This window comes from Anastrepha ludens, chromosome 4, assembly GCF_028408465.1.
Source record: "Anastrepha ludens isolate Willacy chromosome 4, idAnaLude1.1, whole genome shotgun sequence".
Taxonomy (NCBI): Eukaryota; Metazoa; Arthropoda; class Insecta; order Diptera; family Tephritidae; genus Anastrepha; species Anastrepha ludens.
Window position 1 is genome coordinate 77,934,399 of NC_071500.1, and position 17,958 is coordinate 77,952,356.

A 17,958-nucleotide genomic window follows, 5' to 3' on the forward strand; every position below is an offset into this window, starting at 1 on the left:
TCTAGACAGAGCAATACAGGAAAATTGATGCGTGACTGCTCATTAATAGTCTGGGACGAAGCTACCATGTCAAACAAGACGTCTGTGGAAGCGCAACAAAAATTCACCTATGGGTGGATGTACAATTCTGTTCTCAGGAGATTTCCGTCAAATCCTACCAGTTGTGACTCGAGGAACACGTGCTGACGAAATAAATGCTTCGCTAAAAAGATCCCACCTTTAGTCGTATGTCAATAAATTAGAGCTTAAAACTAATATGAGGATTTCGTCATCTTCACGTGAGAACAGGCTATTTCCAGAGATGCTGCTAAAAGTTGGCAATGGAGAATTAACACAAAGTGAGGGAAGGATTAACCTAGAAAACCTTTGTGTTTTGATAGACAACATCCAAGAGTTAGTCAACAATGTCTATCCAGACATTGATAACATAAGTTATAAGACAATATCTTGGTTTAAAGAAAGAGCTATTCTGTCACCAACTAATGAACAAGTAGATAAAGTAAATAACTTGATTATTTCAAAGATTGATGCGCCGACGAAAATATACTACTCGGTCGATACTGTTATGGATTTGGAAGAAGCTGTTCAATTTCCTACAGAATTTCTAAATTCTTTGAACCCGTCTGGACTCCCTCCTCACAAAATGAAGCTGAAAATAGGTTGTCCTGTTATTTTATTAAGAAACCTAAGTCCAAAGTAAGAGAAGATGTATTGATTCCCCGAATCCCTCTGATACCATCGGATCTACCATTCCAATTTAAACGCTTACAATTTCCGGTAAAGACATCTTTTTCAATGACCATTAATAAATCTCAGGGTCAAACCTTCAACGTTGCAGGCTTAGATTTGAGTGTTGACTGTTTTTCACATGGCCAACTGTATGTCGCTCTTTCAAGAGTAACCTCTAGAGAAAACATGTTTGTATTGTCTAATGACAAGAAGGCTATGAACGTTGTATATAAAGACATTCTGTAATATAGTAATTGTTGTAAAAATAAAATAAATACATATGTAAAAATGCAAAAAGTTAATATGCAAAAATGTAGGGTATGAATTTAGATATCCCAAAGATAGCAGGAAATCTTCATGCTATAAAGAAAGGAGAATTGTTTTACTCCAAATTTAACGCGTGCGGGCCACGGGCAGTAATGAATAAGCCAAAACTACTAGATCGATTTTAATCATTTTTTCAGTGAGTGACATAGGGTATATATTTTATACCCGTGCGAAGCTGGGCGGGTTGCTAGTAAATAAATAAATAAATAGTAAAACCTTATCAATATGTGATGCATACTTTCTTTCGACGCTGACCGGTTATATGTATGTATGTACAATATATGTATATGCACATGCAATAATATTAATAAACCACAAAGCATTGTGACAAAGCTAGTGACAGTAGGCAATTACAATATAGGCATTCGTACTACTCACCACCTCAATTCTTCAATATTATGGTAAACCTCAGCACTTTGTTGCCAATTGTAATGATTAAGTCGAATGTGTTTCGGTTGAGGGTGCAGTAGGGCTTATAGCTACATATACGTAACTACATACATAGTTGTCTAAAATCATGTGAGAACGGGAGTAGTACAAATATTTATGCATGAATAAATACAGATGTACATATGCAAGTGCTCTGTTTATTATTGAAATGTTCTCTTTTGCCCTAGCGTCCAGTGGTCAAATTACTGATTTAACATGTAGTCATATTTACATAAGTAACAGTCATGTTATGGTCAATAAATCCGTTGGTCGCGTAAATTGTTTATATGTATTTACATATAGTACATATGTATGTAAGATTACGTATTAACAGTGTGGCATGTAAGTAGTTGCCATGTAAGCTAATTATTTTATTTGAGTATTTACATTGCCATACAAACATACATACACAGCTAGTATGTACTACCCATACAGTACAAACATACATATATATAATATATACCATATACTTATACACACATAGTTCGAACTCTCGCTAGTTGCCGATAAGATTGTTCTGAGTGTCAAGATAAAATGTGCAACATATGCGTAAAATACACCTATGTATTTTTTACTTATACGTACTTTTTATGCTTATGAGATTATACTAAAAAGTCATACACTTTGCAATACATGTTTATTTAAATAATTATTTAATCATTATTATAATTAGCACATGTGCAACTAAATAATAAGAGCTTTAAAGTATTTTATATGAATAAGGTTGTCATCTATTTTTTATATTATATGTATGTATAATGTGGCTTATAGCACGTAAACACATACAATGGCAATTACAATAATAGAAGCGTGACATATTGCAAAGTTTTGACTGCTTATTAATTTTTTATTTACATTTTTTTTATAAATATATAGTTCATATTACAAGAAAAACATAAAATTCCAAGTTTCAAATATTGCAGAAAATTAAAAAAATCAACAAATTTTCATCGATTGCAAACTTTTTAGTTAGCATTTAAAAAAAAAATTTATGTTGAGCAGTTTTGCAGCCCATTCCATTTCGGTATAATATTGAGTAAGTTTAAAATGGCTCAAAATTAGCCAATTGCCTAATACATATACATACCTATTTTATTTCAACTATTCCTCTATGACTCTGAACACTTTAATTGGCGAGCCATTGTATTACGTTGTTTGATATCTCCATTACTGCATTAAGTCTTTTATAGGGCCGTCACAATGGGTCCGTTCTGTCCGTTGCGGCAGCGAATTTGACTAATAGCTAAATATATTATGTGTATTTGAGTCGGAGGCATCACATACGAATACGCCGAAATGCACAAAAACTGCAACTTTCTACTTTTGTCGTAGGACAAGTGTGGCGACAATGACAGCTGTTTAAAGGAGAACAATTGTAAATGTATGGTGCAAACATTTATCGATGGTGGTTTTTATTTTATAAAATTGAATGCCGAAAATAAATGGAATTTAAATTAATTGAGTAAATTTACCTAAATGAACCCTTATATTTTCGATAAAAGTTCGAAAGAGTAGAGAAAAGGCTAGGCTTAATTAAGTTCACCTGAAAAATGAATGTGTGCCCCGATCTACCACTACCATAAATTCTAATTTTAATAATTAGAACCTTCTTTCGCTGCAATAAGCATTAATTTTATACTATATTTCGCAACCAGGAAAAGCCTGATGGTAAACAAAGAAATATAATATTATATGTACTTTCATGACACGAATTTCTGTTGCTGTTATGTTTATATGCGGCAACACAGTAGGTTTTACATATCACTTCAGTTACCTTCTGCTCAAATATGAACGACACGTTATCAATAAAACGGTCCGCGGATGACATATGATAAAAATAAATTTTTTGTTTTTTGGTAGGACTGTTATAAGCTTACATGGCAAATTTCAGCGTTATATGTCACATAGTTTGTTTCCTGTGCTACTGTGAACAAGTCAAGCATATGCCTAATTATATGTCGCCAGGAAGCTACCAAAGTGAAAAAATATAATATTAAACATTTTAATCAGAGTTAAGTTCTTACGGGAAAAATTTAAAAAATATGTTTTTTGAAGTAATATGTTCGAGTTCGACCGCAAAACTAATATGGCTATTCAAAATGACGTTGCTCAATACGAGCAGCGCAGTCAGAATTGGGAAGAACCTCACCGAGCCGTTTGATACCAAACGAGGTTTCAGACAGGGTGACTCGTTGTGACTTCTTTAACCTGATGTTGGAGAGGATCGTACGAGCCGCAGAACTTAATCGTTCAGGCACAACTTTGTATAAGAGCGTACAATTTTTGGCGTATGCCGATGACATTGACAACATCGGCCTTAACAACCGCGCTGGACAACCAAACTGGATAAAGAGGCAAAGCGAATGGGTTTGGTGGTGAACGAGAACAAAACGAAGTACCTCCTGTCATCAAACAAACAGTCGGCGCACTCGCGCATCGGCACCCACGTCACAGTTGACAGTTATGATTTCGAGGTCGTAAAGGCTTCGTATATTTAGGAACCAGCATTAGCACCGATAACTATGTCAGCCTTGAAATCCAACGTAGAATCTCTCTTGCCAACAAGTGCTACTTTGGACTAAGTAGGCAAATGAGTAATAAAGTCCTCTCTTGACAAACAAAACTAACACTCTACAAGGCTCTCATCATGCCCGTCCTAACGTATGGCGCAGAAGTGTAAATGATTACAACATCCGATGAAGCGACGATTGGAGTGTTTGAGAGAAAGATTCTGCGCAAAATTTTTGGACCTTTGCTCGTTGGCAACGGTGAATATCGCAGGCGATGGAGCGATGAGCTGTATGAGCTTTACGACGACATAGACATAGCGCAGGGAATAAAGATCCAGCGGCTACACTGGCTGGGTCATGTCGTCCGAATGGATACAAACGCTCCGGCTCTGAAAGTATTCGATGCGGTACCACCTAGTGGTAGCAGAGGAAGAGGAAGGCCTCCTCTCTCTTTCAGCGATGCAGTCTTTTTGCTCTTCTTGGCTCTCCTTGGTTTTTCCATTGGATCGATTAGGCTTAAGTTTCGTCATCATATAGCCATGATTCGTCATCAGTTATAATACTTGGAGCAAATCAGCATCATAATTGACGTCAATAGCCGAGCACACCAAAATATGTCTGTATACGCTAGTATCTGTTAAAAACAAACTACATATGCCAAATTGTTGAAACAGATGTAAAAGAAAATTGAATATACGTTACCTTGTAGTAGTTACGAGGTGTGGTTAAAAAAAACGATATTGGCGCTGCTATTGAAGAAGAGCAAGGTAGCACTTGTTCGTGTTAGGTGAAATTTGCAATAGACCGTCTATTAGAGAAATAAGATTTGAGTCCACTGAAGGTGTGAAAAAATGTGGCACATGTCCTGAAGGAGTTGACAGAATAATACCTTCAGCATTGTTTGAAACAATGGAAAATTCACATGGAGAGTGGCAGGGATTTAGGATGGAAGTACAATATATTGAAGGAGATAATAAGTGAATTTGTATTATCAAAGAAAAGACTTTTATAATGTCCCACAGTGTTGTGAGTGCTGTCAAAAAAGAAAGAAGGCGATTTCCTCTTAATACCTCAAATCTACAGATTTCAAAACGTTTTTGAAATGGTGTAATAATTATTTACATTTTAAGGTACTTGACCACCTTGGAAAGCTAAAAAGTACAACATATTCAATAATTTTTTTTTCATGTTCTGTATAATATATTAAAATAAATTTTTTTTTAAATTTTTATTTAGAGCTTATATAATACAAAAAAAAATTGATTTATTAAAATTTCTTTTTTTAACATATATCCAGGAGGCGCCAAAGTCGAGGCCTGAAGAAAATCATGTCTTGCGGCGGACAGTTAATCTTAGAAATGGTAATTCTAAAACAAAAGAGAGAAACAAAATTTTCAAAAGGAAGGTTCCTTGCGTGAGAATTTACCACAAACTGACAAAAAAAAAAATAATAAAAAAATGGCGGATGTTTGAAAAAAAGTTAAGAAAACACCCCTGTTTTTCACAATGTTATGCTTAAAAAGCAATACTTTATTAACTTTTTTTTTGCAAAATGTGGTAAATTGGCATACAAAACATCTTAACAAATAAAACAAGACCAAAATCATTAAAATCGGCTAAGCAGTTTCGGAGATAAAGTGTCCGCCATTCGAAAAAAAGTAATTTCTGGAAAAACGCGTTTAAAGTTAAAACTTGCTATTTTCTTTCAGCTGAGTCAGCAAGTAATGAGTGCAGGATGCGCCTGCACATTTTCACTGATTTCACTTTGTTAGAATTCGAATTTAAAAAAACAGTTTCAGGTGATGATTTTTAAAAGTATAAGGATTGAAAAAATGTAAAAAAAAAAAAAATTTATTTTTTGAAACTTATAAGGTGGTCAAGTACCTTAAAGTATTCAACATTGAAGATACATATAAAGTCAATAATATCTTCTAAAAAGTTGAATATTTTTAAGTTGCTGTAATTTCCTTGTTTTTTGTCTGTCGTAACAATTTGAAACTTTTATTAAACCTTACGTATGTGTCTCTTTACTTTTATGTAGTGGCACCTTAGAATAGTGGGATGAATTGGAATCATTTTATAAAAAAAACTCGGGAGAAAATCTGAAAAGATTCAGTTTTCTTTAAATAAAATTAAAGTATGGTGGAGAATGTCATCGGAAAGAGTGGTTTTGAAACAAATCATTACGAAAGACTTTAGTCGAATTTTATATTAAGTAATGGGAGTAAAACAATGTGTGAAGAAGAATAAGTGACTTGATGTTTTTCCACAAATGAATAGACCTACAGTTTTAAGCCAACTCCGAACGGCAGTTGCCTGACAAAGGGCGACCGCTATTAGAAAAAAATGTTTTCTATCATTTAATGTTGATGAGTTGGTTGATAAGTTGACAGGTTGATAATAAATGGACTTAAAATGTTAATAAGCATAATTTTCTAATCAGCTACCAAGTGCAAGTAAAAGTAGCAAAACGAAGTGTGGGTATGACTATGCTTTTTTATGAAACTATGATTTCAGTCATAGTTCATGCGACGTTTATTCTTTGCCAACTTTTTGCATGGGAGTTATTAGAAATGGGGTGACCGAGTGTTAATCCTCACTATTTTTAAAATAATTGGTTTTTTGACTAACATAAAATTGTACACCAAATATCATAAAGATCGGAACATATAATATTCAACATTTGGGCCGAAATTTTGATGTGGTGTGAAAATGAGTCAATCAATGCCTTTCTTCAGATTGGTATATTCTTAGGTGAAACCAATATGTAAACCGAATTTCATCATAATCGAATAACATTTAACATTTCCGCCCACAAGAGGGGTAGACATAGCAGTATGTAAATCTTTATCATATTTCATATTTCTTCTTTCATAAGTAAAGAAGGAACTAAATTTCAGCCGAATCGGAGCACAGCTTATATGGCGACGCAACATTGTGCGTCAGTCTCGTTACTTAATAACCTCCCCTCGTACTTATTAATATCCGACAGAGAGACATTTTAAAAGAGAGTAATACAAAAAATAAAACTAAAAATCAATTCCTATGCTTAGTTCGTATATATTTTATGCGTTCACAGCTAATCTAACACTTATTGTCAGCTTTAAGACTTACTTTATTTATGTTTCATTACAATAACAAATCTCAAAAATAAAAGAAATCAAATTTACTTTTGTAATCATTAATTCCATTATTATTTATTTCATTAATCTTTTTTATTCTTCTTACTCTTCGTTCTATAGCTCGAACTGAAACGCCCCAAGAGTGGTATGTTCCATAATGAAACTCAACAGCCGCTTCCGCCATCGGATGAAGATGTAATTCCATATATCAACTACAATCCACGGCTACTGCAACAGAGATTCGATGAACAGAACCTGCAAAGGGTTGACTTAATACAAGGCCGTGATCCTAACGATTTATGGACATGGAATATTGCGATGCAACAACATGAAAGCCAGTTGGATCGCGCTTTTCTCGATGCATCCACACCAAAGTTCGGTAAGAAAAGGCCCATTTAGGTGACCCTGACTTCAGCCAAAATTTCATTTCTTATATAATCAATTCATTACAAATTACAGATTGCAAACATCTAGAGCTGACTACATTCAAAATACCAAATGATCTGGATAAAACATTTACTGCTGAAATCGTTTTTGGCACTGAATCAATTCAACCAGAAGAAAAACCAAAAAAACAAAAACCCAGGTATTAGTATCCGAATAGCCATTCAGGATATAAGAGTAGATCGATATTATTTATCAATTTATTCGATATTGCTTTCAAATCTAAACGATCCAAAATTTTCAACACTTTTCTACTCAGTTATTTTAATCGTCCGAAAGAAATCGCCTGCCTATTCGCCGCCTATGTAGAAAGTTTTCGATTCAATCCTGATTTTTGGACTTCGGAAACCTTGGATGGTATATTGGCTACTGGTGAAAAACTATTAAAGAAGAGCATCAATCTGAACTACAAATCTCCAGATAATGATTTTGACATACTACCACAAATTCTTGATAAACAGGCGGAGGTTGGCTTTAAGCTTCACTTCACTGGCCCTCTCGACTCCGAGCCAAATATATACAAAGTACTTTCACTATATTTCTCTAAATACAATGCCGCTGTGTTAACCGCCAAAGATATATATCTGCTTATATGGAAACGATGTACAAATACGTTCTATATTTTTGATCCATATGGTCGTGACGAGTTGTGCCAACGAGATTTTGCCCAAGGCAATTGCTCATTGATGGCCGTCATTTATGTTGAGCATTTGGTGCATTTGCTTATCAACTTCAGCAAGGCTGATGTAAAAGGCGAGTTTAGCGTGTATGAAATATCGATAAAAAGTTTTGGAAAAATATCTAGCCCTATACCGAATAAACCATTCCCGAAGCGAACTCATAGACTGTGGGCTGTGGTGAACGGTACATATGCGATCATACCGGCGGTTAATAATGGTCTCCAGCAGCCTATAGCCGGCACTGAACAGAATGGTTCAATGATCATATCTCTTCTGGCACTTTTATATTCCAATATCGAACAAGCTTCGACGTGGCGCATGGAAGTAATTGACGAGCTTGTCAAATTCGGAATAGCTTTTTACAAGAATTTTTTGAAACGTTTAAAATTGAAGAAGAAACAGCTTTTGAACATAGTGGATATACCAGATGCGATCATGCTCGGCGCATTTCGTGCAACGCTGAAAAAACATCCATTTCTTTACACAGGTCATGTGACTAATTGCAAGTCGTACCTGGAATCTCAACTGACAGCGGTTGTGAGCGAAGTTTTTGGGAGCAGTTACGAAGCGGCTTTGTTGCAGATTGATAATTCTGTATTAGCAATTTGGCGAGACGGGGAATTTTACTACCTTTTCGATCCGTTTAGACGTGGTAAGGCCGGACAAGTGCTAGATCCAGAAGATTTCCTCACCAAAGGTGTGGCTTGTCTACAGATGCACTCAAACTTTGAGTCGTTTAGTAGAATTCTCTACCAAAAAGCATTGAAATTGCGGCGTGGTGGGAAATTTTTCATTCATGGTATAAATATCGGCTGTATCAGACCGATGTTGTCGTCAGCAAATATTAAAAATAAATATCCACGCTTACAGATAGCTTTTCCTAAGCTTGCTATAAAATCGGAGCAGGATAAGCGACTATCCAAAAAAGGCAAGGGTAAGAAGAAACTTGTACGCACATACAGTATACAATCTATACCAGATGAGGATCGCATACCTGAGTTTGAAGATGCCGATGTGGTGGCCGCTGTGCTGGATGAAATCATATGCGATATTATCGAACAAATATTTGAACCGACACCAAGCCGTTTACAATTATATAAACAAGCTGATAAGGTATTGTTGCGTTCCGATAAGGAATATTTGAGAGGCCTGCGCTATAAGCTAATTCATGGTGAAGACTATGACAATGTCTATACAGAGTTCCAGAAACAGCCGGAACAGCCCCCGCGGCCATTGACACTAGAAGAAGAGTTAGAAATACGTACAAACTTTAAGAAGTTACCTGACGGATCATGGGTTGTAATGGGAAAATCGTATATACCTGTGGAAGAAGATGAAGTTAGCAAGCTAAATGGTCTTCTATCTACTTTAGTAGCTACAGCCCTTAGCGCAAAATATAATATTTCCACATGGAACAAGGAACTCGTTGATTATGCAGTGGAGTCATCTAATGGTTTCGGTGAAGAATTCTCTAACTACGAAGCGACACTAAGAACTTTCCTTTCGAAGAAGATGCCAAAGATAAACATTGGCAAGAATATTTACATGTTGCATTTGCAGAGAGTCATACAAAGTTCAGTGAAACGTACGCTTCGGCAAAGGCTTCTTGAGAGTCTGCTAATTTACAATCGTTTGATTGTTGTATGTCAGATTTTTTCATGCTTGATTGTGAAGCGTTATAATTTTTTGTACATGTTTATTGCATTTCCATGTACGTCGGTAGGCTACCGAAAGTTCGGTTCTGGTCCGGGTTGCTTACTACGATTCGTTGAGTTAGATGCTCTAATACGACGCATAGAGTTTGGTTGCAATCCGCAAGGATGTGAAATAACCAACTATGTGGTTGTCGCCATCAAAGTGTTGGACATTACGAACGTGCCACCCAAGCGTTACATGAAATTGCCACCAGATATTGAAGAATCTATATACGCGACTGAGTACGAGCGCAAGCAGAAAATGGATAGATTGCGAATGGATAAGATACGCTTTTTGGACAGGGAGTTACTTAAAGAGAATGAACGCATACAGCGCTTCCTAGAGGAGAAAGAGGAGAAGATAGCAGCTCGCGCCCAAAGAGGCAAAACAAAGGGTATGTTTGAATGTATTAGCTGTTTTTGACGTATTTCCTCAATAGGATAAAATATCATATTTTTTTATGAATCACTCTTCATAATAAATATTATCCATACATTTTTCATTCTCAATCCGAACAGCTTTGATGGATAAAAATATTGGATTGGCAACTAAGTAATTGCCGATTTTTTAGAAAATCAAAGACAATTTTTTCATGGAATTAAATAACTTTATTCTGTAATGTATTGTCCATTTCGATCAATAACCTTTTAACATCTTTCAGTCAGCATCATAATCCCACATTCATAAAACTTCTGGTCATTATTGAAATTTTTATCATTCAAGGAGTTTTGTAAAGATCGAAACAAAAAGTAATCAGATGGTGCAAGGTCAGCACTGTGTGGTGGATGTGGCAAAACATCCCAACCAAGCTCCAATAATTTTTGCCGAGTGGCCAAAGATGTGTGTGGCCTTGCATTGCCATTATGGAATACAATACTTTTTCGATTTGTCAACTAGGGCCGCTTTTCTTCAACTGCACTGTTTAATTTCGTTAGTTGTTCAATGTAGACACCCGAATTGATCGTTTGGTTGGGTGGTAGGAGTTCAAAGTAGACAATTCCTTTGTATTCCCATCAAACTGATAACAAAACCTTCTTTTGATGAATGTCAGCTTTTGATGTTGTTTGAGTTAGTTCACCTAGCCCGCTCCACGGTCTTTTCCGCTTGATATTGTTGTAAACAACCAATTTTTCTTCGCCAGTTACACAGGTCTGCAAAAAAATGAGTTCGGAATGTCCTATAAAGGTGTAGTGTCATTTCCGAAGTAATTTTTTGCGTAGAATCCGAATCCGGGGCTTAAATTGCTCTATCACGTCAGGATTCTTCATAAAAAAGTAAGCATAGTATTTTAAAGTACATATAAGTCTTCCTCTTTTAAATGCCGTTGAGTTTGCTTAAATATCTTTATTTTTCACTGAGATATCGCATTTTGAAGTTTCCATGTTTGTGAATTTTTCGATATTCGAAAATCCATTGAGATAACATGAAACGTGATACGGTCGATTACATAGTCGCACAAAAAAAATAAAAAAAACTTGAAGAGCAAAATCTGCGTAGCTACATAACCTCAAAAATGGGCAAAAACAGGGTTTTTTGCACTTTTAGGTTAGGATATCTCAAAATCCTGACGTCATAGAGCAATTTAAACCCCGGATTCGGATTCTACACAAAAAATTACTTCGGAAATGACCCTACACTTTTATAGGACAAAACATTGTCGACCTGTGTCGTTTGGTTCGAAAATGGATCATTTTCATTATGTTTCTTTAGCAAATCGCAGCTGTTAATGCGTTGCGTTAAATGCGTTTCCATTTATCGAGTCTTTGAACATAGCCAAGTTGTTTTAAGTGATTTTCAATGCATGTATGTGATACATGAAGCTTCCCTGCAATCTCACGTGTTGTACTGTGACGATCTGAATCGATTATTGCTTCGACTAGGGCGTCATCAACTTCAACTGGACGAGCAGAGCGCTTTCATATTTGAATGAAAAATCACGAGAACGAAATTTGGCAAACCAATTTTTACACTGCCGTTCTTTTAAGGTTTCGTCACCATAAACAGCACGTAATTTTTTATGAGCTTGCGATGCGGTTCTTCCTTTGTGGGAATAAAAAAGCAAAATATGTCGAAAATGTTCCTTTTGATTTTCCATTTTTCAACGAACGCCGATCAAAAAACTTTTTTTAACTGATTGACAGCTGAATTGCCAACTATCAAATAACAAAATTTGTTTTACATTTGTACTATGTCTTTATATATATGTATATATGTATATAATTGGCGCGTACTCCCTATTTTGGGTGTTTGGACGAGCTCTCCGTCCTATTTGTCGCGTGCGTCTTGATGTTGTTCCGCAAATGGAGGGTTCATGACAGAAATACACTCGGAGGTTTGCCATTGCCTGCCGAGGGGCGACCGCTATTAGAAAAATGTTTTTTTTAATTTTGGTGTTTCACCGAGACTCGAACCTACGTCACGCACCAAACATTCGGCTACGGCGGCCGCTACTACGTCTGCAAACCTAAAAATTCAGCATCTATGCGTGAAATCCGCAATTATTGTACTTAGTTGCCAACCCAATACATTACATAATACTAAACGAATGGAACCAATGCTTATACATCAAGAAACTAAATTTCCGAGCATAACTTAGTGTATTAGTAGCGTTTTGGGTTTTATAATAGTCTAATAAAGCGAAATAGATGGAGGCACATTGACGAATGAATGTCGGTTAAGTGAAAAAATAGTGTATGAAGGTTTAGCGGTATCGATCGCCACAAAGCCCTTTATTTTCGTCGGAAAGAAGCTAGTGGAGCAATAGCAGAAGGCAAAATGGTAGCAGGAGATAAAGCTGATGAGGAGTTATAAAATATATAATAAAATAATAATATTAGATTGGGGAAAAAGAAATCCACTATTGTTGCGTAAAATTTTTGCGAGAACAGGAAAATTACAGAAAATTTTAGTTTTTTTTTTGAGTTTAGAAAATTATTTGTAATTTGGTTTCTTTTAAAATTCTTTCTATTTCATTTGTTTGAATAAATTTATTTGTTGCTTTTGTTTGAAATAGGTAAAAGGACCATCAGAATGGAGCTTTCCACTGAGTATGCAGAAGAGGACGAGGAATTCGAAGAATATGATATGGACGAAATGGAAGAATTTGAAGAGGAAGAGGTTGAATTGAAGCATAAGCCGGGCAAGCGACTTGAACGCGAGCTCGATTCTGGCTTCAAGCCACGAAAAATCCTGTTCGGCTACCGCATGCGGGAGAAAGACTGTAACTTCAAAATCCAGGGCACAATAGCTCTGAAAGATCGAGCTTCTGCGCATGTAGATAAAATCAAACCTTGTTTCTTCGCTAGTACACTGGCTGTATTATATGCTGTAATGCGTCCTCTCAATCAATGGTCTGCCCAGCGCGTGGATCATGTGATCGAAAGTGGGAAAACAATCGCTAGTCGTGTTACGAATATGACTTCGGCCTACGAGCGGTTTATCAAGAATGTTACGGTGGATGATTACAAATTCGACGTGTGGGTTAAGACACATGACCCACCGGGTGTGAAAGGTGCTAATGTCTCCCGTAAGATTACCAAATCTATGCAGGCCCGTAAGTATCTGCTACTACAATTAGCCAATACCACATTTGCTCTCTTCCACGATGAATATTACCACCTATTCGATCCTTACCCTACTATGGAAAAATCAGGAGAAGGTGAAGAGGAAGAGGAAGATGACAATGATGGAGATTATGTTGAAAAAGAAGGTCCACGTAAAGGCAAATGTAAAAAAAGAGTGAAGAGATATGGCGAACGTAACACTGCTTCATGGGTACTCTTTGCTGATGTTGATTCACTATTAAAGTACGTGGACAAACGTGCCTCAAATCCGACTTGGCAAGCGTCCGAAGAGTATGCACTGCATGTAATTGATGTGATATCATACAGGAAAGCGGGACCGAAGACACGCTTACTCCAATTACTCACCGATCTGTCAGTACCGATTGAATGCAAGACGGCGATGCATGGAAAAGATGAGGAAGTGGTGTGTGCTCATCCGGAGACTATGTCTTGGTTAGATTCGGAGAACTGTTTGCCTGTTTGGAGTCGCATGAATCGTCGTAATACAGCTGGTCGCTACCGAAATTTGCCGGTAACAATGCTAAAGCGTTTCGATATAGAGATCGATGGCCGGTTGTGGTCACTTTGGGGCAATCTGCATCCAGATGCACCAGTATTTGGTTCAACATCACGAGGAAAGCAATACCTTGCATGCAATGTGATGGCACTCTGTGCCGCAAAAATGTACAGTTTGACGGATTGGAGTCCTCATTTGCTCGATACAATAGTCATTAATGGTGATCGCTATCACCGTGAGAGCTTAGAAAATATAAAGTTGTTGGACTATGAGTTCTCGTTAGAGGATTTGAATTTGGACTGTACATTGGAGAACATCAAATTTGTTGTACATCTCGAGCATGTGGCTTTCGGAAAGCTCTATAGCCCAGGCACTCGTACTACAATGAATTTGGCAGATGCGTTGATGTACTTTTTCACTCGCTTCCAATTTGGTGTATTGCAGTGCTTCAAACATTCCTTAGCTATCGGTCGTACCATGGGCTTCGATGGTGGCTTCTTTATGTTTGATTGCCAAAGCAAAGATCAACCGCTATTCCCAAATGGACAAGGCGCATCATATCTGCTGCGCACAAATAATCTGCAAGTGCTGCTTTACTGTATCGTGGTGACGCTTAATGTGCCGTATTACAATGTAAATTTCACTCTGCACAAAGTAGAAATGCTACGCGAGGGTGCCTCTTTGGAAGAAGAGGGTGAGGATGGAAGTGAAAACACTGGTGATAATTAAAGTAGTAAAACCAATTTAATATTTCATTATTATATAGGTAGCCTCAGTTTTGAACGTAAATTTATCGTGGATGAAATTAACCATGTGGTGTAAAAACAATTAAAGAAATCAATAAACTCTAACAGACATATAATGCAACTCAATCCAAGTCAACTCATAATCATTTAACGACATAACATCAAGCGTACAAGTAGAATATCCACTCCAAAGGCGTAAAACATGACCGCTGACAGTATGAAAAAGACGGGATGGTAAAGGGTCTTTCAAAAGTGACACCTAGGTGCCAGTAGTGAATAATTCCTAGACGGTACCTTTTTTATGTCATCTTTGACATTTGTCTAGTAGAAAGTTATACAATTTTACACGATAGAACAATGCGTTAAAATTATTGAAACTTATTATGATAATGGTGGTGCAAATAATCGTCCGAATGAGTCGACAATTTAAAGATTGGTGAACAAATTTTAAGAAACTGGTTATGTCGAGAATAGAAAAAGGACTGGCAGACCAGACTGGTGTTTTTTGAAAAACAGAGTCTATGGAAATAAGCCAACAACGATTCCAAAGCTAAAATCCAACATTCGGTTCGAGATTGTTGAACTCAAAGCGATAATGTACATCTACATATGCTCATGGTGAATATTTAAGTGATGTAAGTTTTCACGCATAATTGTTAGGAGCCATATTGTGAACAAAAATAGTGAAGCCTGAAAGACTCAACATTTTTACATGTTTTATTTTAAAACAACATCTATGCGCACCTTTTGAAAGACTATTCATGATGAATGAAATTTACAGCATTCTTCCCTACCGCGAACGGGGAGAAATACGAACTTTTCATCTTCTAAAGATTTCGTCTTTTAATGTCATTCCCTAACGCGTTCGTTGTCACACGTTTATGACGTTGATGTAGAATGTGTCATAAATGTCAAATGTGTCGTTGCCGTATGTAGTTTGAATAAAAATTAGGAAAAATCAGTGGATTTTATCTTATATGATTTTTGAAATGTCGACAGCATCAACTGCTGTTTCTACTTTCGCGTTTGTTTATATTTTAACCAAGGCGAATCTATACAAGGAGATATCGATTCTTCAAAAACAAAAATTTTGTGGGATATTGTAAAATTTCAGTCAAAGGAAGAAGAGGGAAGAATACAAATGTCTTTAATTTGACAATGAAGCACCAAATTTGAACAGCCAAACAACACCATATTTTATTTAAACAAATCAATTCGGCATTTTGAATCAAAAATTATATTACCTGCGCGAAGGTTTGAGTGTTATCGATAATTATTGAGCACACTTTTTTAAACATCAATTGCCAATTATTTCATTATCTTCAGAAAGATTTGATAAAAATGAAATAATTGAAGAAAAACAGACAATACAAATTCATTTTAATACACATGGAAAAGGACGGCTTACATAGAAGTCGGTTTCTAACCATGAAACCAATGAAATTCTAAAACTGCGGATTACGTACATACAGATGTATATTTTACTTATTTTTTAAAGCTTTACGAAAATATACAATATTTTTTAGACTCTGAGTAATGGGTCAGATTGCCCCACGCTGATTTATTAGAGCTTTCGCCACTTTTTGAATTTAGTGCGACCGCCATAACCGAAATGGTTGGTGCGTGACTACAATTCGGAAGAGACTCGCATGAAACATCAAATTATAGAAAAAGTATTTTATTTCAGACGCTATTTCACATCGCTGTTAATCCCTATCAGCTCCAGATAAAGGTTCGGTTATCCTCCAATTCCTTTATCAGTATTTGCTGAGCTTTCTATTTGAAGTCTAACGAAGCGATTCAGAATAGCTTCTCGTTTGATTTCACTACTTTCTTGTGGGTTCTTGACAACTATTCTTCATAGAAAATGTGCTTTTCTTGCGTTATAGGCGCTTGAAGACAGCTGCTTAAATCTACTTCTCGACTCGAAATGCCTAATGCAAACAGACGAACGAAACCTTAGACACGAAGTGCACGTTTGCTTCGTAATAGAGAATAATGCTGCTAATTTACTCAAACGAAATGTCCGATAAACGAATTTACATATATACATCACCCTATCGGATGATTTGTAATTTTTGCATATGGGATCGGAATACATCTTTGGCCCTTGTGAACTTGTCAGTTGCGGTATACAAATAGACTAGCAATGGAAAGTGTAAAGGTCAATACAAACACTTCCCACACTTAAGACCATTACTTAGTAATAAAGTTATTCACAAACAAAATATAGTTCAGAGTAAAAATATTGAATATATTTGATTTATCAGTAATTCAATGCAATTTATTTTTTATTTTAATTTTTTTTGTGGTATGCGTTTGTTAGCATGCGGAGCTCTGAATTCGAACTTTTATACACTTTTACCGTGACCGAGCTTGATACAGTCGACTAAGCGCAATTAGCAATTAGCAAAATTCTTTAGATTTTTTCAAGAGCGGGTTTGTTTATATAGTAAGTTCTGGCTTTTTGATTTAAGTTATTTTGTCCCATTGCTGTCTTCAGATACGTCTTAAGCCGCCTAAGTTCCAAATAACTTCTTTAATTTGCACATGACGACTCTGGTATCGTCATTGGGAATCAGACTAAAAGCTCAACCTCTGTAATGATACATATTTTTTAAGGGATTCAGCGAGTATAATAAAAAGTAGACTCAAAAAGTAATTTTGAGATTTATTCAATTGAATTGGTATAACGTTTTTGAAAGTCAAATACCTTCAGCTCTTTTTACCATTTTTATAAATCTTATTGTTGTTATTTTTAAAGATAGTTTACCTTTAAAACAATTGTTTTTGGACAAATTTTTATGTTTTTTGGAAAAATTGAATTTTTGTTTGGAAACAGTTTAATTTTTACTTGAAATTATTTTTTAAATTTTTTTTTGTCGAAAACTTTTGGGAAGCAACACGCCCGACAGATTTTTTCTTATTTTTTCCATTAATAGCTGAGACTATGCTCGGTAATCGTTGAAAGTTTCAGAGTGTGATTCTATTGACTTTTGGAGTTATATTCAAATACGTCTAGCGAAGTAGTTAAAATACCGTATATTTGCTTACAATTTTGGCGACGCTTCGATCAATTCGCAAACGGGCATAATCTACGACTACCTACGCTAGCGCTTCGCAAGAATTATAAGTGACGTTAATAATTGGATAAAAACTTCGAAATACTGCTTTCTGTACACATTTTCAATTGAGA

The 17,958-nt window shown here is 36.0% G+C and overlaps 1 protein-coding gene across 2 annotated transcripts in view; it reads left to right on the forward strand.

Moving 5' to 3' along the window:
* LOC128859921 (uncharacterized) overlaps positions 1-14,888 on the forward strand; it is a 55,623-nt gene extending 40,735 nt beyond the window's left edge. The window contains exons 2-6 of one of the 2 annotated variants that reach the window (XM_054097072.1): positions 7,238-7,496; positions 7,577-7,703; positions 7,821-10,330; positions 12,950-14,710; positions 14,783-14,888. In XM_054097072.1, the coding sequence (XP_053953047.1) occupies positions 7,238-7,496; positions 7,577-7,703; positions 7,821-10,330; positions 12,950-14,710; positions 14,783-14,838 (4,713 nt within the window). In that variant the 3' untranslated portion in view covers positions 14,839-14,888. Of the gene's footprint in view, positions 1-7,237; positions 7,497-7,576; positions 7,704-7,820; positions 10,331-12,949 lie in introns of both variants that reach the window. The other variant, XM_054097073.1, reaches the window with a different exon arrangement.
* Positions 14,889-17,958: the final 3,070 nt, after the last annotated feature.